This window comes from Anabrus simplex, chromosome 8 (assembly GCF_040414725.1).
Source record: "Anabrus simplex isolate iqAnaSimp1 chromosome 8, ASM4041472v1, whole genome shotgun sequence".
NCBI lineage: Eukaryota > Metazoa > Arthropoda > Insecta > Orthoptera > Tettigoniidae > Anabrus > Anabrus simplex.
This window is the reverse complement of record NC_090272.1, coordinates 164,880,114-164,904,711: the sequence shown is the minus strand read 5'-3', so window position 1 is coordinate 164,904,711 and position 24,598 is coordinate 164,880,114. Positions and strand designations below refer to the sequence as shown.

The window sequence follows — 24,598 nt, the reverse complement described above, 5'->3', positions numbered from 1 at the left end:
TCATTTCGGTAGATTTACTTGCACGTTAAAGAACCTCTTTCTTTCTTAATCTGTTTACCCTCCAGGGTCGGTTTCTTCCTTGGACTCGGCGAGGGCTCCCATCTCTACTGCCTCAAGGACAGTGTCCTGGAGCTTTAGACTCTGGGTCGGGTGATACAACTGGGGAGGATGACTAGTACCTCGCCCAGGCGGCCTCACCTGCTATGATGAAGAGGGGCCTTGGTGGGGAATGGGAAGATTGGAAGGGATAGACAAGGAAGAGGGAAGGAAGCGGCCGTGGCCTTAAGTTAGGTACCATCCCAGCATTTGCCTGGAGGAGAAGTGGGAAACCACGGAAAACCACTTCCAGGATGGCTGAGGTGGGAATCGAGCCCAACTCTACTCAGTTGGCCTCCCGAGGCTGAGTGAATCCCGTTCCAACCCTCGTACCACTTTTCAAATTTCGTGGCAGAGCCGGGAATCGAACCTGGGCCTCTGGGGGTGGCAGCTAATCACACAAACCACTACACCACAGAGGCGGACTAAAGAACTCCTACAGAACAAAATTCCCGCATCTCCCACAAAATCAATAACATTATTATTTGTAAATGAGCAGACTGGTCTCAACTGAAGGAATATTTATTACATTATACAGGAGCCACTGCTAGCAGTGTTAGCGTTAAATGTGTACAAAGAAATGTATTAAAAATGCTTGAGAAGCTCATAGAGTTTCGTTACATAACCAGTGAAAGCACAGACTCTTTGTCCTACCTCACATATTTAAGGGAACAATTCGAACTTTGTACTAAAAGAAGAGTTACTCAAAATTTTCGTTTGAAACTGTGAAAGCAAATTATTTGCTGTTAGGGAAGTTTCAAAGTGATAGCTTAGAAATAAGTTTTGGTCAGTACCGATAGCTTAGTGGTTGTAACTACAGTGTTACTACACTTACAGTCCTAGAAAGTGAGATGAAAAAATGAAATGGCTTATGGCTTTTAGTGCTGGGAGATCCCAGGACGGGTTCGCCTCGCCAGGTGCAGGTCTTTTATTTCACTCCCTTAGGCAACCTGCGCGTAGTGATGAGGATGAAATAATGATGAAGACAACACATACACCCAGCCCCCGTGCCAGGGAAATTAACCAATGATGGTTAAAATTCCCGACCCTGCCATAAATCGAACCCGGGACCCCTGTGACCAAAGGCCAGCACGCTAACCATTTAACCATGGAGATGAAAATTAGGATTAAAGGTGTTCTAGGCTTGCAGTGGTGCTGGTATGGAAAAGTGCAGTTTGGCTGGAGCCAATTAGAAATATCTGATTCCATCAAGGCAGGTGACATTAGGCCCAATATTGAAGTAATAAACAAGTTAGACTCACTTTTATCATGTTAATTTTTTGGTGGGCATTTTGAGATGTCAGGGATAATATACATTTCTGGGTATGCAGTAAGAACAGTATCCAGAAGGATAAGCTGTGACACATGTGGATTAGTGGAGCCAACATATTGTGTTGTGTGTGTCTGCGTAACAGTGACAGGAATATTTACTTTCCTGGTACCTGGAGACTACCTGGATTGTGGAAATCACAAAGAAATTCTCATCTCTCTGTCTACAGCTGCTTTCGGAAGAGATGAAAATCAACAGTTCTGGTTTGAACGCCATCATTGTGGACATGACAATAATGGTCTGATAGATTTATTGTCTACATTTCCTAATCTTGTGTTAAATAACTATAGAAAGCAGATGAAGAACAAGAGTTATGCCAGCAATGAGGATGAAAACATTAAGCGGAGGAAGCTATCAATGCTCCACAATAATTGAGCTTATGAGTATTGTTCTGAAAGTGTTTTGTTTTTATTCATATAAAATGTGTATTTCTAACTTCATTTACTGATATGTGTGTTTCTTACTATCATTTTACGAAGAATGTGAATTCATCATAATCATTTTGTTGGTCTAAATGTAGTGAATATGGATGAAGTCATTCAAAGTTAGACACACCCCCACTTTTCTCTTGGACTCTGTTTGGCAGATGGGTACAGTGTTGGCAAGTGTACCTTCCGGCTTTAATTGTAGATGGCTCTGAGTGAACTACATTATTGAGTTGGACTGTAGCATAAGAAGGAATGCAAGGAGGAAGTGTGCACTGGGATTGCGACGATGGGGTGGTTGATGACTTGCTCTTAGTAATTTTATACACCAACTGTATTGCCTTCGCCAGTGTTAGTGTTTTTTTTTTTTTTTTTTGCTAGTTGCTTTACGTCGCAACGACACAGATAGGTCTTATGGCTAGGAGTGGGAAGGAAGCGGCCGTGGCCTTAATTAAGGTACAGCCCGTTAGTGATTTTCTGGCTATAGTTAAGGTATACAGTTTGTGTTATTTTAATTAGTATTACAATCAAGGCATGGCCAGAGAAACGAAAAAAAGACTACAGGGAGTAAACAGGCTATGATAACAATCTTGTTAACAAAAGAAAAGTGAGTGAAAGATTTTTATGTTTGCTTTTTATCACTGGCGTATACTGAGGACTACCAAAGCTATCGGTAAAGCCCAAATATCAAATGAGACAATGGAAATCTTAAAGCACATTATAATATAAACATCTGACATGTTGTTCAATTTACAAAATTTGAAAGCAATGAGAAAAACCGTCGCTCGTATTTCTGAATGCAAGGCATCGGAGACCTACAATGCAGCCCTGGTGGTACGTCCCTCTCCTCTCGACTCACCTCCAGCAGCTTGCTGCTGTATATCAGATAGGTGAGGGGACCGAGGGGATAGGTATGCAAAGCTTCGGTCCGTCAGATTGCCACTGCTAACCAGGGACAGAAAGTAACCATGCGTTCCATATCACATATACTTCCTAACCTCATTCTTCTGACTTAATCATATAGATAACAGAGTGCTAGTATTTCACTCCCATCTTCTTCTACATCCTTGTAGGAAGACACTGCAATGTCTGCTGTTATAGGGGTAATATAGTTTTCTTTTTATAAGTAGATTTGCTAAAATGAAATGTATTCTTTCAGGTTTAGTATTCTCTTTTGTTGTTTGGAATCGAACCCGTGATCATGGGTCGGACACCATCACTGATCTACCGAGAAAGCGAATAAACCAGTGAACGAAATGTAAGATTGCTTGTAACATTGCAAAATTTCACATGTTAATAATAATAATAATATGGTGCATAGCCTGAAAAGGTTTAGTGGTGACCCAGTCAAGATGAAATGAATGGCGAAGACATCATAAACACCCAGTTCCGAAGCGAGGAGAATTAAGATTACGAGGATGTTGATTTCGAGAATTGAACTGGGGCCATTGGACCGAAGTCAAACATTCTACCCATTTAGCCATAAAGACGGACTTTAATTTGTTAAACCCGAAGCTACCATTTCCACTGATCAGGTGTTCAGTTTTGGCAGTGACAGAGGCTGGGGCAATAGCTTTTGAAACAGCATCGACAACACAGCAAGCTACTTCGGTGGCTCAAAACACTTAGGCTTGATGTTCACTAAACTATCGAAAAGGCGTAACCTAAGTCTAGTGGTAGCCCACGTCTTGATCGCAGCATACGCCACTGCTTTTTACATTTTACTTTTTGTACTGTATTTAAATATAGTACTATGTTTGATTTTAATGCATAGCTTGTAATGTTATTATAGGCCTAATTACTTACAAAATAAAGCTTTAAAGGGTCTTTGTATGAATTCGCCTGTATTTTAATGATACTCTCTGATATCCGGACCACTCGTCGTCACATTAATCTGGATATCCGAGGTTTTACTGTATTATAATTAGAGCCTGGACCTGTATGCATAATCACAGAATAAAATATGCATGAAAATTAAAAAAGTTAAAGCACTATAATTTACAAAAACAAATGAAATGAAATGAAATGAAATGAAATGAAATTGTGTCGTGGGAAATCATGGCTGTTGGAGTATATAAAGAAAGTTGTCCTGAGATTTTCTTGCAAGAAGCTGCAATGTCTGTCAGAAAACAATGTTTTATATGAAAATACAAGTATATTTCCTGCATTGCATGATGTCACAGGTCCATGTGAAAAACACAGTTCTTTGTTGAATTATTTTTCTTATTTCTTCATAAGATAGTTTCTGGTTAATTTGACGGATTCTTTTGGATCCAGAAATGTTGTTTAATACATGACAACAATTATCACATACAATTTTAGCAATACCATGAGTTTCAGAAAACAATTGATCTGCATAATGTTATTCCACAACAAGCATGGGCATTCCCAGGTTACACAGACACATACTAGTTCCTCTATTATTTGTTATTTTATATCGAACTGATTGTAGAGATTTAATAAGTTAATTAATTACTAGAAATTAACCAATGACAAAAAAGGGGGATAGGGGATAATTTAATATGGCAGTTATATGTAAAATATGCATTTTTATTAAAAATTTAATATATGCATTTTCTCTCCAATATGTGTTTGTATGCACTACCAAATTTTCTGTGAAGGTATGATTTACACAGTATATCATTATCACTCTCCTGTAAATATATAAATAAAACAACATGCCTTTCGGATACAAATCTAGGCTCTAATTATGACGGATGTGCATAAATGACTGGAACTTGATAGATCAGTACTATCAAGACCTATGTCAGTCAGTGAAGAATGTTTTATACAATGAAAATATACACGATCCTGACACAAAGTGTGAACCCAAAAATATTTCCAAGGGGTGTGAAGAGCTGGAATCAGTTTGTATGAGAGGAACCGGTACCATGATCATGTCACACATTCATAGTGAGAAGCGAGCAAAGTAAAGCAAGAATACTACCTGAGTTGGCCTTATGAGGTGGTGCAATTCAAAGTTGGGACAGGTTCTTTGTTCAAAGGGTCAGTAAAAATGTGTGGAAAGAAAGCAAAATGAGGAGAAAAATAGAAAAAACTAAATAAAAGAAAATATTTTATTGACTTACTCTCTATATACAAGAAGTTTGCTTCAACAAGTAGTTTTACACCAGTTTTTATGAATTTATGTGCCTCTGCTAGTCATAGCTCATTCAAAAGGAAGTAATGAAGGTGGAGAAGAGATGAGAAAATAAATTAGAAGAGAAGACACTGTTCGTCTTCGATATCTGTAAGTTTACTGGACGTATCCTGCTTTTAATAGTTTTTACTATGTGCAGCAGGTATTTGAATTACGGCAGAAGTCAGCTATAAAAAGTACTGCATATAACAAGAACCCTGTTATGACAACAGTTTGTGTCTGTCCCTTCAAAATTCCTATATTAAACTGAGTATTATCCTTCTGTTACAGCAAGAGCCCTATCATCGATGCATCCGTTATTATGAGCTATTAAGCGTGTGTGATTTTTTCCGCTACAGACATTTATGCACGCAGCGATGTCGGAGTCAATTAGAAATACCTGTTCAAGTTATAAGAAATAGCCTTTACCCGCACCCGCTTTTGAGTTAAGTCCGGCGGGACTTGTACCGAAAAACGGTCCATTAATGATATCTCCCTTATTAATCCTCGTATTGAAATGATTCATATGAGAAAAAAATTTAGAAATTGATATCCATTAAGTATGGTTGTGTATACTTTGTGGGAGAACATGTTTTTGTAATAAATGAATAAATAACATGTCCGATAGCAGTTGTTAACTGTTAAAAATAAAAGCTGAAGTAAACGATCACTTAAGGTTAATGCTAAATACTGCAATTAAGTAAGAATGGGATATACCTCAAGATATGACAAAGTGCATCAATGATTTCAGAGGTTAGTTTTATGATTTCTCGCGTCTGATTAAATTTTGGAAAGTATTATTATGAAAAATTTATAGTGAGAAGGTTATCATTTTTCTACCAGCGCTTGAAATATGTTTTCCTGATACATATAGTACAGTTAGGTTAGGTGACGCTGTTTGAATACGAAAACTGAAGCGTCTGCCGCAAAATGTGACCTTTAGTATCGTTTTCTCGCTGTGTGCACATGCAAGCTCTCTCCTCGACAATCAAAGGTGATGTCGGAGTCGATTAGTAACATCTGCCAACTGCTGTTCCATAAATAAACTCAGAAATGGAAGAGGAGAACATGTTTTCGTAATAAATACGTAAATAAGTTGGTCAATAGCAGTTAAATAATTAGAAATAAAGGCTAAGTAAATGATTGCTTAATTTTAATACTCTACACTGAAATTAAGTAAGAATGCGATACACCACAAGGTATGGCAGAGTGCATCACTGATTTCCAAGGTTAGGTTATATTTTCTCGCGTCTGGTTACATTTCGGTAAGGCTATTACCAACTAAATTTATAGTGAGAAGGTTCATCTACTGGCACTTGATATATGTTTTCATGGTACATACGCGGTTAAGTTAGATTACGTGACGCTGTTTGAATAAGAAAAATGAAGCGTTTGCCGCAAAGTGGGACCTTCGGTATCGCACTTGCAAGCTCTGTCCTCAACAATCGAAGGCAATGTTGGAGTCGATTAGAAACATCCATCAACTGCTGTTCCGTAAAGAAAATTAGAAATAAAGGAAGAAAACATGTTTCTGTAACAAATACATAAATAACATGGTCGATAGCAGTTAATGATATAGATGTTGATTGCCATAGGGAATCTGAAATATTTGTCCCGAATGAGTAAATTTATAATACCAATATAAATGGTCCATTATTGGACATTATAAATTTTCCAGCTAACTCATTGCTGGTTGCCAGCGTTTCGCCCCCGTGTGCTAGGTTGGGCTCATCAGTTGGTACCTAGCACACCCACCAAGACGCATGGCTAGTGCATACAGTGGAGGCCACTGTGTAGGCTAACTGAAGCCACCAGCAGTACCAATGCACTGTGAGAGACTTTGTCTCAGTACCAAAAATTAATGCCTGCTTGGCCATCAGATGATATAGATGTTGATTCCCATAGGGAATGCACGGTATGCACTAGCCATGCATCTTGGTGGGTGTGCTAGGTACCAACTGATGAGCCCAACCTAGCACACGGGGGCGAAACGCTGGCAACCAGCAATGAGTTACCTGGAAAATTTATAATGTCCAATAACGGACCATTTATATTGGTATTAGCAGTTAGTTATTAACTCGTTAGAAATAAAAGCTAAGTAAATTATCGCTTTATTTGAATACTCTACACTGAAATTAAGTAAGAATGCGATATACTTCAAAATATGGCAGAGCGCATCACTAATTTCAGAGGTTCGTTTATATTTTCTTGCATCTGGTTAAATTTTGGAGAGGCTATTCTCATGTAAAATTATAGCGAGAATGTTATAATTTCTCTACTGGCGCTTTGAATATGTTTCCATGATATAGTATGGTTAGGTTAGCTGACACTGTCTGAATAAGAAAACTGAAACATTTGCCACAAAATGCTAAGGCCATTGGGCTGATAGCAAATCACAAGGCAGATTCTGCTCTTTAATACCACTTTTTTGCAATTTGCTTTATGTCGCACCAACACAGATAGGTCTTATGGCGACGATGGGATAGGAAAGGGCTAGGAGTGGGAAGGAAGCGGCAGTGACCTTAATTAAGATACAGCCCCAGCATTTGCCTGGTGAAAATGGGAAACCATGGAAAACCATGGAAAACCATCTTCAGGGCCGCCGATAGTGGGCTTTGAACCCACTAACTTCTGAGTGCAAGCTCATAGCCGTGGGACTCTAATCGCGCGGCCACTAGCATGTCGGTGGAACTAGAGTAGAATCTCGATAATTCAAAATCCCGCCTAATTCGAAGAAGGTCTCGTTCCTGGAAACATGGTACGGTTTTGCATGTTATTTCAATTGTTTAATTCGAAATACGGATAATCTGTAATTCAAAGAACAATGTCTGTCCCATTACCGAAATTCAGACTTTTAATTCAAAACTGCCCTTACATTAAAAAAAAGTATTTCACAGAGTAACTTCAATTCAAATTTTATCTGCATCAGGGTAGCTTTCCGTACCTTCACTCCAGTGTGTCTACAGTGTGCTTCATATTTGCTAGGTTCAAGTGAAATCGTACTTCTTTTGTACTCAGCGTTTTAAGGAACGCCACATCAAGTAGCAGCAGTGTGCGGAGAAGCTGAATCCGCGAATACAGGCGATGCCGACAGTTGGTGAAAAAGCATGGCTCATATAATCAATTCATACGCACCGAACAATATTGTCAATGCCGATGAAACTGCACTTTTTAATGCCGAGCCTTAATGGACTTACTGTATGATTTTAAAGGAGAGAAATGCCAGCCGAAAAATTATACAAGGGTTGGGGTCATTGTACTGTGTTGCAACGCACACGGGAGTAAGAGACTTTATCCCCTCGTCATAGGAAAGTTTGATAAGCCACGATGTTTTAAGAACATCGGGTGCTTTCCGTGCAAGTACAGGGCATATAAAATGCATACAGTACAGTAATCCAATGAATAAAGCACTTGCACACGACAGCAAGCATAGAATTCTCCTCATCTTTGAATCATGCTTTTTTTTCCTTTCGTTGCGTGAGGTTATGTTTGTCTGTGAGTTATCCGAGTGTGTTATTTGAATACTGTAAATCAAGGTTAATTGCATGCAGTAACAGGTCTTAAAATATTTTGTGATGCGGCAAGGGTTGACATTTCTGAATTACGAGTTGACGGTTAATTCAAAATAACGTAATTCAAAGTCCAATTTTTGCGACCAATGACTTCCGAATCAACAAGGTTTTGCTGTAGTTCTTTCCGGTTTCATCGCCATATCTCTACTAATTATAATGATGACGATGATGGTGATGACTGTGTAGGGTTGCCAGATTCCAATTGGCAAGTAAGGAACACTTTGATTTCTTTACCTTACAGTGCAGCCATTTCATAAATGGAAGAAGAGATCAAAGATATTACCTAATAATTAATAATATACCAATGTAAAATATTTATTAGAAACTAATAATTTGTTAATTAGTATAAACTTATGCCTTTGCTGGCAGGACCTAGTGTTTTTAGTGCACTATGTCTTCGGGTATAGGCTAGAGCAATTATGTTATGTTCTTTGACCTGACCTGTCTCAGTCTTATCCTTGGCTATGACAATATGAAAGTGACTGAGGTATGAACGATGCTAGTAATGCCATTCCTCATGCAGCAAGTCTGGTATGAAATAGCAACTACTGGCTCGGTAAGGAAAGTAACAGGAAACTACCTCACTCCTCATTTCCCTCATACGCCTCTTCAGTGATGTCTAGGCCATCTATGACAGCTGATGGCAGAGCTGTTGAGGATCCAACCAGCCTTAGGGCTGAGGAACATACATACAGTATAGACTTACATTTCACAAGTACAGTACTTCTCATTTTAACATGCCTCGGTAGCTCAACAATTTTTTTTTTTTGTGAGAATTCCTTGGACTTCTATAACCATTAGGTTATTCAGTCTGACAAAACTAATATGTACAGGATAAAATAAATGAGCAAAATATCTGGAAAAAAATCAATAACAGATTTTAATTAATTAAATGTTTCTTTTTTTCAGGTATAATCTGTTATTAAATGTTTTCTTTTTCTGTTATTTTATCCTGAATTAGTTTTGGCACACTGAAGAACTTAATAGTTATAGATAAACCAAGTCAAAACTGAAAACAAATGGCTTCCATTATAAAAAAAAAAAAAAAAAAAAAAAAAAAAAAAAAAAAAAAAAAAAAAAAAAAAAATGCTTAGAATTCTCATCATAGATAAACTATATAATTCATTTCTTAATACATCTAGATAACTTCTGTTTCTTTCATTCCTCCATTTTATAGTCATTACCTAAAATTAATTTTCCATACATGCGTTAGATGGAAATATACTTAACAAAGAAGTATAGATCATCTGCATAATTTAAAAGTAATTCGAATGAATAGAATCCACCGGGGGTAGCTGCCCAAGAATAATGAATATTATAACATTTAAAAATTCCATGAAAATTAATTAAATGTATTTTCATTTCTTACGTCCTTATATGGATTAATAAGTAGGTTAAATCGTTGTGGTTCCCCTAAAAATATGACAGCTATCGTTAGTGTCTTTGCTGGCAGGACCTAGTGTTTACAGTACACTATGTCGTCTGGTATAGGCTAGAGCAAAGTTGTTACTTTCATTGATCTGTCTCTATCTTATACTTGGCTTTGACAATATGAAAGTGACTGAGGTTTGAGCGATGCTAGTAGTGCCATTCCTTATGCAGCCAGTCCCTGCTATGAATGGTGTGAAACTGTTGCTCATAGGGTCGGTTGGTGCATGCATTTCAGTGGGCTTGGAAGACTGATATGTAAAATCAACTTCTGGCTTGGTGAGGAAAGCAATGAGAAACTACCTCACTCCTCATTTCCCTAGTACGCCTCTTCAGTGATGTCTAGGCCATCTATGACAGCTGATGGTGGAACTGTTGAGGATCAAACCAGCCTTCGGGCTGATGACTAAACATACATATATCGTTAGTGGATTTTCTCTCTAAAATATTAACTTTTTCTGCTATAATTACAGTAAACCTATAATATACAGTGCTCAAAGGAAAGTTTTGCAAGTTCTGGTTTACTGTGCTTTTTATTATATATGTACATTATACAGTACAAAGTGTATATACAAAGATAAATAATATGCAGTCAACAATGCAAAAGCTACAGATTGCAACAATTAAGCACAAAGTTGGTTAAGTGGGATTTTGAACACAAAATTATCGTTCACTGTGTGGCAGATCAATACAGTGTACAACAACGTCAGACCCTGAGCCATGATTAAATATAATGAAGCTTACTCAGCACCAAAGAATCCAACACGTTTTGGGGCAGATTATCCCACTCTTCGATTCAGTTTCAGTCAGTTGCTGAATGTTAGCAGGAGAATTAGGACAGTGGGCAATTGCTCTCTCCAGTTCACACTATTCATGCTCAACACAGTTTATATACACAGAATATGCCAGCCACGCCATACTCTGTATGCCATGTGTTTCAAGATACTGACTGAACACTGACTCGATGGGCACGAACATTATCATCCACTAGTGTAAAGCCCTCGTACACAGTGGCAATAAATCCTATAACTGTAGGTTGTTATCTCAGTATATCAGACCAGTCATGCTACCCTGGATAGGAATTATAGGCATACATCGACCAAACATAATCCTTCCCTAAAACATGATGGAACTCCCTTGCTGCTGATAGCGCTCCAGTATGAAGGGGCTTGTTCCATCTCTCACCAGATTGTCTCCGACTAATGTTCCTGTTGTATTGGTGGTGCAAGTTTATTGTGACTTCATCAGAAAAGAGTTCCTCAGTTCCTGATGTCATGGGCTATTAGCTGTTGGCCACCTCACACAAGCTGCACTACGATGTACGACTTTTGGCACAGGCCTCCTAGATATTAGTCCTCCCACAGTACAGCTGATTTTGCACCCGATCTAACACATTCACTCCGGTGCGGAGGCCTTCTGAAGATCCTGGCTGAACGAGGTGGCAGTAGCAGTGGGCCTACGATGTGCCCCAAGCAACAAATACCGATCCACCAAGCAAGTTCTTTTGCGTGGGCAAAATTGTTGATCAGCAACCGTTTGTGTTTTCATGAACTTTTTCTATACTCTGGAGATATCACTCTAATTCACTCAAACATGAGCAGCAACATCCAATTGATGCCATTCTTCATGCAACAATGTCACAACTGAATGCGGTTGGTAGCAGATATGGGTACTCTTGCAGTGTTTACCTCAGTCCTACATGTGTTGTCCATACACCACCGACCTTATGAGTGATAATGTTAAACTAACCAAAATGACAAATTCCTTCTATCAGACACATATCAATCCTGATCTGTGTGGAGCGTTACTATGATGGTGTTTCGGACATTGGCCTACAGTGCATACTGTAAACATGTCTGAAGTACTGTGACATATCGTCGTTGCCGGGACAAAACCTCCTATGTGATAATATTTTTGGAGATATACTGACCCGCAGCACATACAGTATGAAGAGCGAGAATGCCTTGACGATATGCACACAATATTGCACCTTAGATGACAGAACCTTACCGGCCAAACTTCTAAGCTATAATATTTCACATAAGAGGTTTTGTACCGGCAGTGATGATATACTGTGTGAAATCGTACTATACAAAACATTCTTTGAGCACTGCATATCCAGTTTGAATAGTTACTTTTAGTTTCTCACTACCCTCTTCAGAAAACAAGTTGAATGTTTTAATTAACAACTTAAGAATATATTAAATCAATATCTAGCTTTTCCTCTAAACCTACTGACTCTAATAAACTTAAAAATATTTTCAACTTTTGATCAAAACTGCACACTTTTTAACTCTAGTGCTATGGTATAAAATGCAAGATTTTTAAGATCATTTTTTCCTAAACAATACAGAACATTCAGGTTGCATTGTAGGGCCTATGTGAAATAAAATTAGGAAAAAAAGATATTGTTACAGGTAAAACTGCACATCTGGCAACCCTATGGTAACAGAAATAAATACAAATAAAAGTAAAATGGGTCTAGCAACAAACCAACAGCTGTTTAGTGTGAATGTGCTTCAATTTAGCATTATATAAAAAGTTGGCAAAAAATTCTGAAAGTGTTGCTATTTATGCCAGGGACAGATTGAAGTAGAAAACATGATCACAAACTAGAAACTGGTAGTATTTAGCTACAAGAATGTTTGCAGACTTTCTTAAAATGCAGATTTCTCTTACAGGCTATTTTGTGCAGAAAATCATAAGTTAGTTTTAAAGCATTACAGTGATATGCAACTATGAATTATGACAATGCTATGGAACAATATGCTCAAATTTATGGGAAATAGAGGTAGAGGCACTAGGACAATAGTGTACAACTATACTGAGGTGAATGTTTTTGAGAGAACACCGAGTAGCACCTTCACATACAAAAAGCCGGTGTGATAGAGTGGCACGGCTTATAGAATTTGGCTTTCCGCTTGGTACTGTCAACTGTAGCTTCAGCTGAGAAGTAAATTCTCCACTGCTTGGTTCAGCTAACCATGTGGAATCTGTAACAGAAACTGACATATTAATACACAGATTTATTTAAGATACATATCATGTTGTGTATCATCTCCTCATACTCACAGAAAGTTTTAATCTTGACTTTAGTAAATGTCCTTGTTGTGTATGTTACGGGTGTCCGAAGGATGATCACTGGTACAAGAGCTAGCTTTCCTATAATGTATTTATTTGTTAGAACACTATCCATCTCTAATGAGACAATGCGATTCTGTCTATGTAAAAAATATGGAAGTTGAGGTTGTAATTTTACTTTCTTAAAAGGTGTTGTAAATCTAGACAAGCAGTCAATAATTAGTTTTAGAAACTAGGCATACTTCTGTGATTCAGTAAATTTTATCATTTTCATCCAGATCCCTTCAAGCTAACAACAACAACAACAACAACAACAACAACAACAACTCAAAAATATTTATTTAAATAGAAAAATAAATAAGCAGAGAAGCAAAACAACATTACAATATGAAACAAACAAGTTGACATGTATGATAATCATTTATTTATTTATTTCTTTATTTTTATTTAGTGTATGGCTTTTAGTGCCAGGAGTATCCGATGAAATGTTCGGCTCGTCTAGAACAGGTCTTTCTATTTGATGTCCATGGGCAACCTGTGTGTCTGGATGTGGCATGGTGATGATGATAATAAGGTAGGGAGAGGGTGAAACCCAGTGTTGGCACATAGTCTACTCCTGTCAAATAACACAAAGGGGTCTGCTCAAGACTTAACATTTTCATCTGACAGACAGATCACCATCAATAGCGTCATATGCTCTCACTCCATATGAACACTGCAGAAGTTTGGAATTGAATACGGGCTTTTGGCACACAATCATCCGAAGGAAAGACATGTTCACAGACACTCCCAGCACTAAAAGCCATACAATAAACAAACACCTCAGGTGCTGCAGCAGTCTGTCAATAGTTTCGAGAGTGCATTTTGGTGTTACCATCAATGCATAGAAAAACAAGATCCTTGCCCAACCTATCACAGAAACTAGCCTTGCAGAGTTTATTGTCCCTGACATTGGAACAGGTAGAACACTTCTCATGCACCGAGGCTGTGGAAAACATTGTGTGCTGCTCATTTGGCATTTCATTGGCTAACCAAATGGGTCTTTAGGAATAAAGACCTAACAGTTCATACCAAACTCATGCATTCATCTTCACAATGTTACTCTATGGATGTGAAACCTAGGCATTATACTGCCATGACATCAAGAAACTTGAGAGTTTTCATCAACAGAAACTTTGTTCCACCTTAAACAAATGGGAGAACCATGTCTTCAATCTAGCAGTTCTTGAGAAAGTATGCATGAACAGTGTAGAAGCCTCTAGCATTGGCCATCGGCTTCAGTGGACTGGGCATATCTGCCATATGAGTTCCACCAGACTTCCTCGCCTATTCCTGCATGGTGAACTTTCTTTAGTCACAAGACCCAGTGGTGCCCCTTGGAATCATTGTAAAGACCAGCTTTAACAAACCGTGAAAGTTACAAACATCAACTTTCAAACTTGGGACACATTTGCCAAGGATTGCATGCTATGGCACTGAACCACCTCTGCTGGTGTTGAACTGTTAGAGCAAGAGCGTGTAGGCATGAAGAGGCTAAATTACAGATATGGATACTCTATCACATGGAGCTTTGCCCTCCCCATTCACAGAGTGCAATCTGTGCCGACATGTTTTACGCTAGAATTGGCTTGTTCAGTCATCAGAAGTACAAGCATAAACAGCATTGAGTGCTAGTGGATTGTAAGCAGGAGAAATTGTATTTTCAGAAACGAGTTACAGACAACGAATAACAGAACAAATGACTGTGGCTGACATTCCAGAAAACATAGGGTAATTTGACGATTTTTCTTTAAATGTTCATCAACCAGTTCATGGAATCAAGCAGTGAGGAATATGTAATAGTCTGGGTCTTACATCATCTAACCTGTTTCCATGGCCTTCACAGAAATGTACTGCAGCATGCTGTTCACAATTTGAAGCATTCTATAGTTGAAATATAATTTTAATGTTGCATGAACTCCACACACACAAACAAAATTTTAAAGAAAATAACAATCACTAGTCCATTGGGCGATAACAAATACAACACAGCTTCCTATTTCACAAGCTCTTTTCTGGCCATGTAACATCAGAAACCCTACATTCTCATGTGATATTAAGTATACTGTTGGGAATATTCAGAGAAATTTTGTAGAGAATACCTTTCCAATAGATGAAATCATATATTCTCACCAGGCAAATGCTGGGGCTGTACCTTAATCAAGGCCATTATTGATTCATTCCCACTCCTAACTCATTCCTGTCCTGCCGTCACCATAAGACCTACCTGTGTAGGTGCGACATAAAGTAAATTGTAAAAAATATATATATATATTCTCTTTGGAAGTAATGAAAAATAATTAAGTTATAACGATTGAGGCATTAAAATTGATTAATTTTGGCAAGACTGAAAGTTTTAAATTTGTGTCATTTCTATGGGAGAGCTGTTCATCCGCTTACTCAAATGTAATTGTCATACTTCCTATGAGTGTTCATCCTGCTAATGCTATGAACTGAACTGCGCAGTGCTGCTATTAATACAGATGAACATAGGCGTGCTACCTAGCATTACAATTATTGTGTACTACATGTCGGCTCCTCTGTGCATGGCTATGGGCTTTCGCTTGTCTCGAAGCAGTTGTGATCTCGAGAGCAAGCAATCTGTTTCATCGCGTTGTGGTGGCATGTTGACCTCCATCATGCCGCTGCATGCCCTTGTTAAAATGAAGCTGGGCTTATCCTACTTTCAGAAGTTCAAGTTCAGATGAAGAAACTGGAGAACATTGGACTAATTGTAATCTTCTAGTTGTGGAAACATAGTATCCGTGGAAAGGAAGGAACTGCAATGTGGTAAAGTCTTCACTGCTCTATGATACGTAACTTCAAGATTCCTTAAATGAAGAATGGTGTGAGTAATCTACATTTCATCTTCTCAGCTTGAACCTTACTGTGATTCATTCGATCAAGTGTGACTCACTTCCTTATTTTTGGACTGCACTTCAAAGTTATCAATGAAGTTGTGCTTAAGGAGGGACAAGGCATCATGAAGCCATGAAATAGATGCTATGTTGATTTGGTGTTAAGGTGTACTGCAACTTGGAAAATTGTGAACTTGGAAAATAATAATACTATAGCATTTCCCCAACTGTAACATTTAACCATGTAATGTAGAATTAATTGATATTTATTTATTAATACAACTTCCCCCATGAGGAGGCTGCCACAAGGACAAAGTACATCGATTAAAAAATATTACGCCTTCCAAGCCATTGGTGTATTTGCTAGAATGGGCTGCATAGAAATAGCAAAGATCACAAGGCTCAGAAATAAATTTGGAAATGTACCATGATGTACAGCTTGTCAAATGCTATATAAATGATTGCGGACTATGATTATTGAAAATTGTATTATGGCAATAGCGATGTCATGAAGTTGGGTTCGGTTGAGACCCATCGTCATTTTTCGAACAGTGTGTCTGCTTGCATACATTATGGTAACAATTGTAGAGACGTCACTTGCCCATGTATTTTACCTTATTTGAATTTGTTGAACTTCTTCTACATTGTGCTTCCTCTAATTAATGATAAAAGGTTTAATAATTTCATTTGAAACATTAAAAGAGGTCGTATTCAAGTACATTGTATTACGATTCGACTATAATGTATTCAGCCTCGATTTTGATGTTATCAATTGTGTGTTACTATTCATATTTTTCTCCATTATTCTGCGTATCTGTGAATTTAAAGTTGTTTGAGATACCTGTGATTCATTATTTCTATCTCCACCTTATGACTTTTTACATGAGTTAATCTGTTTCCTTCTGGATGATTTATGATTAGAGTATTATTGTCCTGAATTAATATTATTTTAAGCATTATATTTTTCCTTAATTTTATTTATGCAGTTATCAGACTGTGCCTCATAAAAGGCTTCTGATAAGTTCACCTGCATACACCCCAGCATCAGTGGGTAGGGTCTGACACATCCCACTCTGAAGAGTCTAGTGTCAGACCTAAGACGAAATGCTGGTTAATAGAGCAACGCCTGAAAAGCCATATTTCTAATTTTTGATCTGATACTTGTTTGGGAACAGTTGAGGTCGAACAGGTGACAAAAGCACGGTGATAATCGATGTGATTATCAAAATATTTACCGGTCGGATTTCAAACACAGCACCTAGTACAGTGGAACCTCGATTATCCGATCCCAGAAACTACGTTTTCCCGGATTATGCGTTCAAATTACGTGGTCCCGTGAGCATCCTAATTAAATCACGTTGTAAAAATCCCGCATTATCCGTTCCTCGAAGAAACAATTTCCCGGATCAACCGTCCAGAAATGTCAGTCCCATCAACGCTAAATCCTCGATTAAGTATTTTTCAAGAAACTGTATCTGACGAAAGGGCGGCTACGGCACACTTCCGGATTTTGGCATTAACGCCCCGTTATTGCGATAATTAGAGCAAGTCCTGTACTGGAAAAGCAATCGGCGGTTAACTTGCGTAAGGGACCATCTTAGCATCGCATTCGGGTTGTACTGTTTAGAGAATCCTCAGAAATCACAAAGCAGAGGGTGGCCACAACAATTGGAAGAAGACAGCGCATTTTTAGACAGCTCTACTTAATGACAGAAGAGTTTTGTCAAATGCTCACACTTGTAAAACGTCCACATTATGTCCAGATTTAGATGTTTATATTTTTAATTTTTTCGACTGTATCTCTGAACAGGTTTCCGGCAATTTCCTCAGGGCACTGTATAGTCACTGGGCTTTCAGGCAAGAACCGAAACTGCTCCTTTTTAACACGAATCTAGTATTTTAATATCATATAAGATTATGTTATCAAGACCAGAACATATGTTGCACCTTACATATACAGAAAGTCATGGGAGGTCTTGGGATTGCCTATTACTGTTTTGGTCCTAATATAAGACTGGGAATTTTACATTTCTGTGTTAAAATGTCATGAAAACCTCAGTCATTTTATTTGCCCACGTTACATTTAAATAGTTTGTATCATTTCCAAATCGTACTGATTTGTGCAGCGAGCACGCTTTTCAGCTGAGTTCAAGGTCACGAATAACCGTCATTTCTGAAGTTCTGACGATATATTTTCTCTTTCCAATTTGATTGTGATTACTGACGGGCAGAATTGAATATAACGCATTGGAGAACTTTTGAAAATCAATACGTACATTCAAAATCATAGTGTCGAGTTCAACATAACCTTTAAAAGTTGATGTATGCCTAATTTGTGCAGTTCTATATTTCCAGAAACTGACTACGAACTGTATACCGGAGACCAGATAACAGAAGATTAAGAAAAGAAGGGTTTTTTGCCATCATGTTAGGCGCTTTAGTATCTAATGTGCTTTATTTTATTAGATTAGAGAATTAAAAACTACTTGCGGTCGATTGTTGTTTGGCTTGGCGTTATTAGATTTTTCAACGTTTGGTTGATCAAACTTGCTGAACTGAAAGAAGTTTTCACGGGAAACTGACGACGTTTCTCTGGTAAAACTGAATGTGAAGTATGGAGAATTTTAATTCGCGTGCCGGTAATTAATGTTTGAAGCCTGCCCCGCGGTCTAACTTGGCTGCCTCTCACCCAGAGGGCCCGGGTTCGATTCCCTGCCAGGTCAGGAAACTGACCTGGATATGAGGGCTGGTTCCAGATCCACTCAGCCAACGTAATTACCTTTAATTGAGGAGCTGTCTAACGGTGAGATGGTGACCTCAGTCTAGAGAGCCAGGAACTACGGCCGAGAGGATTTGTCACACTGACCATGCGTCACATCATAATCTGCAGGCCTTTGGGTTGAACAGCGGTCTCTTGGCAGGCAAAGGCCCATTGGGGATGTAGTTTGGTTTGGTTTAGTTGTGTTTGTAAGATTATAATTATACATATTTCATTTTTGTGATGTTTAGCCAAATTGTTGATGGTTTTCATTCATTCCTGGATTTTCCGTTTTCCCGTGTTACATGTTTCTTTTTCGTGGTCCCTCCAAAAACGGAAAATCGAAGTTCTACTGTATTACCAGCTACTATCGAAAGTCAAAAAATCCGATTTGACCGCAGAAAGCGAAACCAAGCGCAGATATTCAAAATCTGTTCAATAACGTTGTTCATCAAATCAAATCAAAATCTCTTTATTTGCAAATGAGGTGTCTACCTCGGTGGCAAATGGTACACTAAAATACATTATTGTCAAGCACTAAATATTAAATTAACAAGAGAAGAAAATTTTTCCTATAATACAATATTATACAATTTACGCTAACAATGTTTTCTATTAAACACACAGCTCATCCTTAATAAATTTATATTGTTTACAAAATTCTACTTATAATATCTCCTGTACTACTTACAAATATAGTCAACTGATATACAGTATATGGAATTACTTCAAATGATACTATACAACTGGTATAACATTAATATTTACATTGCATTTATATATTTATTTACTTTTTTTTTTTTTTTTTTACCCGTTCTGGATCCTAAGTAGCATAACGACCTGCTGCGTCTTAACCAGAGCCCCTTTTGCCACCACTTTTCAGAGTTCCTGAAGGGCCTTCACAGCTACCGTAGCGGTCCCAGGGCCCTCGAAGTCCCCACTGTACTTCACCCCTACAGGCAGTCCCCTACTTTGGCTGTCCAAACTCCTTAGACCAGGGGATGGAATTAATTTATTCACACACATTTTTTTATTTACAATAACCTGCACTGGTCGAATGCCCTCTAACACTTCATTTATTTTATCTGTTGCTGTTTATTCTCTTCTTGAATATCTGTACAGATTTTGGAAAAGGATCAAACAATACCCCTGGTAAACTGTTCTACTCCTTCACACCCTTCCCAGTGAATGAAAATTTACCCCAATCGCTTCTGCTAAAATTCCTTCTAATTTTATATTTGTGGTCAGTCCTGCCGATGTAATTATTTTCCAACTGAAGCCTCTCACGGATATCTCCCCATGCTTCTTCTCCTATATAGGCTCTATATAATCCTATAAGTCTAGTTTTCTCCCTTCTCTTACTTAAAGTTTCCCACCCAAGTTCCTTTAACATTTCTGATACACTACTCTTTCTCCTGAAATCCCCTGTTACAAATCTTGCTGCTTTCCTCTGCACACTATCTATTTCTTTTATTAGGTATTCTTGGTGAGGATCCCAAACACTGTTTGCATATTCCAATAATGGACGAACCATACTCAAGTAACTTTTTTCTTTTAATTCTTTGTTGCATCCTTTCAGTAGCCTCATTATGACATGTAATGATCTGTATGCTTTCCCAACAATGTCATCAATATGACCCTTCCAGTGCAAATTACTTTCAAATCTCACACCTAAGTATTTGCACTTGCCATCTTTTGGGATAACTACCTCATCCAAAGTATATTCAAATTCAGTTTTAAAGCTCCTGTTTGTAAAAGTTGTAACAGTTGATTTGCCTCCATTAACCTTCATATTATTTTCTTCAACCCATTCTTGGATACTTTCAAGGTCCCTTTGTAATTCTGAACAATCCTCAATGTTGTTTATTTCCCTATAAACAATTATGTCATCTGCATACAATCTTATTTTTGATGTTATATTGTTCCCTAAATCATTTGCGTATATTAAGAAAAGTAACGGACCGATTATACTACCCTGTGCAATTCCCTTCCAAACTTTCTCTTCCTGAGATACATTATTTCCTACTTTGACTTTCTGAACCCTTGAATTTAGAAATGCTTTTATCCAACGTGTAACCCTTACGTCCAATCCTATTCCCTCCAATTTCTTTAATAATATTCCATGTTCCACTCTAACAAAGGCTTTGGAAAGATCTATGGCTATGCAATCTAACTGACCTCCTGAATCCAACTGATCTGATATGTCCTGCTGAAATCCCACCAGTTGTGCCTCACAAGAAAATTTCTTTCTAAATCCATACTGGCTCCTCATGAACCAATTTTTATCATCACATATCCCTCTGATGTACTTCGATATTAAACTCTCCAGAATTTTACAAACTATACTGGTCAGGCTGATTGGTCTGTAGTTCTCTGGTTTCCTTTTATCACCCTTTCCTTTATAAATTGGTATTATTATAGATTCCTTCCATTCCTTTGGTATTACACTATTATTTATGACATAGTCAAAGAGAAATTTTAAATAAGGCACTATGTACCACCCCATTGTCTTTAATACCTCCCCAGTAATTTGATCACTTCCTGCTGCTTTTCCTTACTGAAGCAGTTGGATTTCTCTGAAAATATCTTCGTTTGTGAATGAGAAGCTTCTTGTTTCCCTCTGTCTCTCTCCCTCTTTATCTTCTGTTTCGGTTTCCAACTCTTGACAATCATCTACTGAATCTCTAAATTCCGTACTAAATAGGTTTGCTTTCTCAGTATTTGTTAAATAGTGTTCACCCCTTCTCCCACCATTGTAGGAATTTGGATTCCTTTTTCTTTTTGATTCCTGATATATGAATACAGCTTTTCCATTTCCTTTTGTGGTCATTACCCTCTTGAAGTATGCCATTCATATAATTCTCTTTTGCTTCCTTTTTCACTCTATTCAGTTCCCTCATTAGCTGTTTTCTAGTTTCTCTACTCTCCCTACCCTCTTTGATTTTCCTGTTTACTATTCTACATTTTCTTTTTAATTTTCTTATTTCCCTTGTATAATAAACAGGGTCTGAGGTCATTTTACCCTTCTTAACAGGTACAAATCTCTTCTCTCCTTCCCAAATAATTCCTTTAAATTTAGCCCAAAGTGTATCCACGTTACTCCCTTCACTTATCCAACAACTGAATTGTGATTTAAGGTAAGTCCCAAATTCATCAACTTTAGTTTTTCTGTATAATTTCTTGTCTTGTGTAACCCTCTTATTAAGCGTTTTTGGTACGAGTCCTACATCCATTATTACAGCCTTATGGTCTCCTATTCCTTCAATTACCTCAGTTTTATCAACAATTTCCCATGGTTTAACCAAGAATACATCTAGTAAGTTATTGAGACGAGTCGGTTCTTGTACTACTTGTGTAAATCCTCCCTCCCAAATTAACTTATTTGCCAGTTTCTGTTCATGGGCTTCACTTGCAGCTCCTTTCCATTCAACTTCAGGCAAATTTAGATCTCCCCCAATTATTACCATATCATTATTATTGTTTTTACGAGTATAATCTATTATTTTTTTCGAAGATTTCCATGTCTCTTTCCTCTCTTCCAGGCCTGTATGTTCCTATAATTCCCACCTCCTTCATATTATCACAAACTAATTTTATCCCTAATATTTCATCCCTTCCATCGGTAAACCATGCATGTGAACAGTAAGTTTCCTTCACCAGAATACACCCCCCCCCTCCCTTTTTATCTCCTTGGTCTCTACGATAGACTGTGTACCCTTCTGGAAATACTTCTCTATTACCCACCCCTTCTTTCAACCACGATTCCACTCCTATCACCACATCAGTCTCATAAGATTCCATCAATGTACCGAATTTTAATTGTTTATTTACTACACTTTGACAGTTTACCAAGAGCAATCTCAGACCCCCTTCCTCCCTAAAACTTGACTGTTGCAATTGGGTAACTTGAAATTCCTTACTATCCTGAGTTTCTTTTTCTAGCTGACTGAGCCAGCTTGAAGTACAGCTGGCTCTTTCTACTAGTTTTCCTGGTCAGTATTATAACTCAAGGGAGTTGCCTGTTTTACAGTACATATCTTAAGATTAATAAAATCTAGAACAATATTTGCTATCTTTCGTTTACCTGAATTGTTTAGATGGAGGCCATGTTTTGTATAACAGTATCTCTCAAAACTGCTGCATTCAATAACCTCAGTATTCCGAAAATGTTTACAAATTTTAACAATATCTGTATTGACCTTGTCCACTTCAATGTTCACACACGAGTCTCTACTCAAATCATGCCTGTGGGGCACGTTCACTACAAAAACGTTAGTGTGGGTCAGCTTCCCTAGTGTATGTTTAAGTTGTGATCTTACATTCTTGGCGTCGTCGCGAGCTACGTCGTTCGTCCCACCGATGATAAGCACTGCATCGCCGCTCCCGAAGTTCCTAGTTGCTGCTTCTACGTTTTCCACAACACTCTGATAGAAGCTCCTGGATATATTTCTCCGGTTGCTGCTATATTCTCGTCGTTAATCACTCCCTCAATTCCCCTTCCTTGGCTATCACCAAACACAGCTACCTTCGCTGATTTAGGCCTAACTGGGTCTTGAATCTGAATTCTAGGCCTAAATTTTAAACTCGGCACGGCAACGGATCGCGATGATTTGGTTTCACGCGCGCGATCACTTTCTTCCAGAATTAAATTATCTAGGGCAGAAAACCTATTTCTGATGTTTATTTCCGGAAATTCAGTTGTAGATTTCTTCTTAGCCGGCCATCCACGAACTACCTGACACCACTTGCTCGAGTTTGTTACTTGTACCGGTATATCACTCGAAGAATGGTCAGTCCCAAATTCTAGCGATCGCAGTCTTTCTTTTAATTCTTGATTTTCAACTTTAAGAGTCTCATTGTCCTTTTTTAGAATGTTTATAATTTCTAATGCACTTTTATATTCCTCATCGACTGTTTTCGGTGCTTCGTCAAGGCCGTCCCCAACAACAACATTCCGAACACACTGCTCACAAATTCAGTCAACATTTTCATTAGTTTTTACATCTCTAGGGCAATTTCCGCACTTATAATGCCACCATCGATCACATGAATCACACAACATTCCATTTTTCACTAATTTTCGACATTTTCCGCACTTTTCATCACATTTTACGGTTAATTTACTCGGAGAATAAAACACAACGTCGTCATTACCGGGCGCCATTTTGGAAAAAAAAAAAAGAACAATCATAAAACACACTCAAAATCCGTACATTTTATGGAAAAACCGGAATACTTGGCAGGTATGTACTTCCTAGGTATTTGAAGTTAGAAACAGATTGTAACAGAGTTCCCTCCAGGAAAATGTTTGAAACAGTGCCTTTCCTACAGATAGTCATTTCAACAGTTTTTGTTTTACTAATGTTTAAGTCCATGTTCTTTAAACTTTCCATTCCAAAGATATAGTTCCTCCCGTACTTCTGCTTCATTTTCTCCCCAGATCAGATCATCACCTGCAAATATTACAGTGTTGGGCTTTTTGCAATGTTCTTTAATGGATTTTATGATCCAATCCATGACAATGATGAACAGGAGTAGTGACAAGGCACTTCCCTGCCTTTCTTTTTTTTTTTTTACAAGTTGCTTTACTGCAAGTAATAAATCTCATTTTTGATCTGTAGTGAATATTATATAAATATTAAAATATCACATATATTTATCAAACAAATCCACCTATTCAATACAATACAATATTTCTTATATTACGACTTATACTTTACTATGAACATCCTAATTGGGACATGTTTTGCACTACATATTGGGCATCAACAGACAATACCTCACACCTCAAAATCAGTTCTAATCAGGACCCTGACTAGTCAATTTCCATTGAGACTGTTGCGAGAGTTGTGAAGGTTGAGCAAATCATGCA

At 37.9% G+C, this 24,598-nt stretch overlaps 1 protein-coding gene across 1 annotated transcript in view; it reads right to left on the bottom strand.

Annotated features, from left to right (window-relative positions):
* Positions 1–9,638: 9,638 nt before the first annotated feature.
* LOC136878912 (NHL repeat-containing protein 2) overlaps positions 9,639–24,598 on the bottom strand; it is a 109,372-nt gene continuing 94,412 nt past the window's right edge. The window contains exon 11 of the mRNA XM_067152516.2: positions 9,639–12,983. Within this exon, the coding sequence (XP_067008617.2) occupies positions 12,745–12,983 (239 nt within the window). The 3' untranslated portion in view covers positions 9,639–12,744. The remainder of the gene's footprint in view (positions 12,984–24,598) is intronic.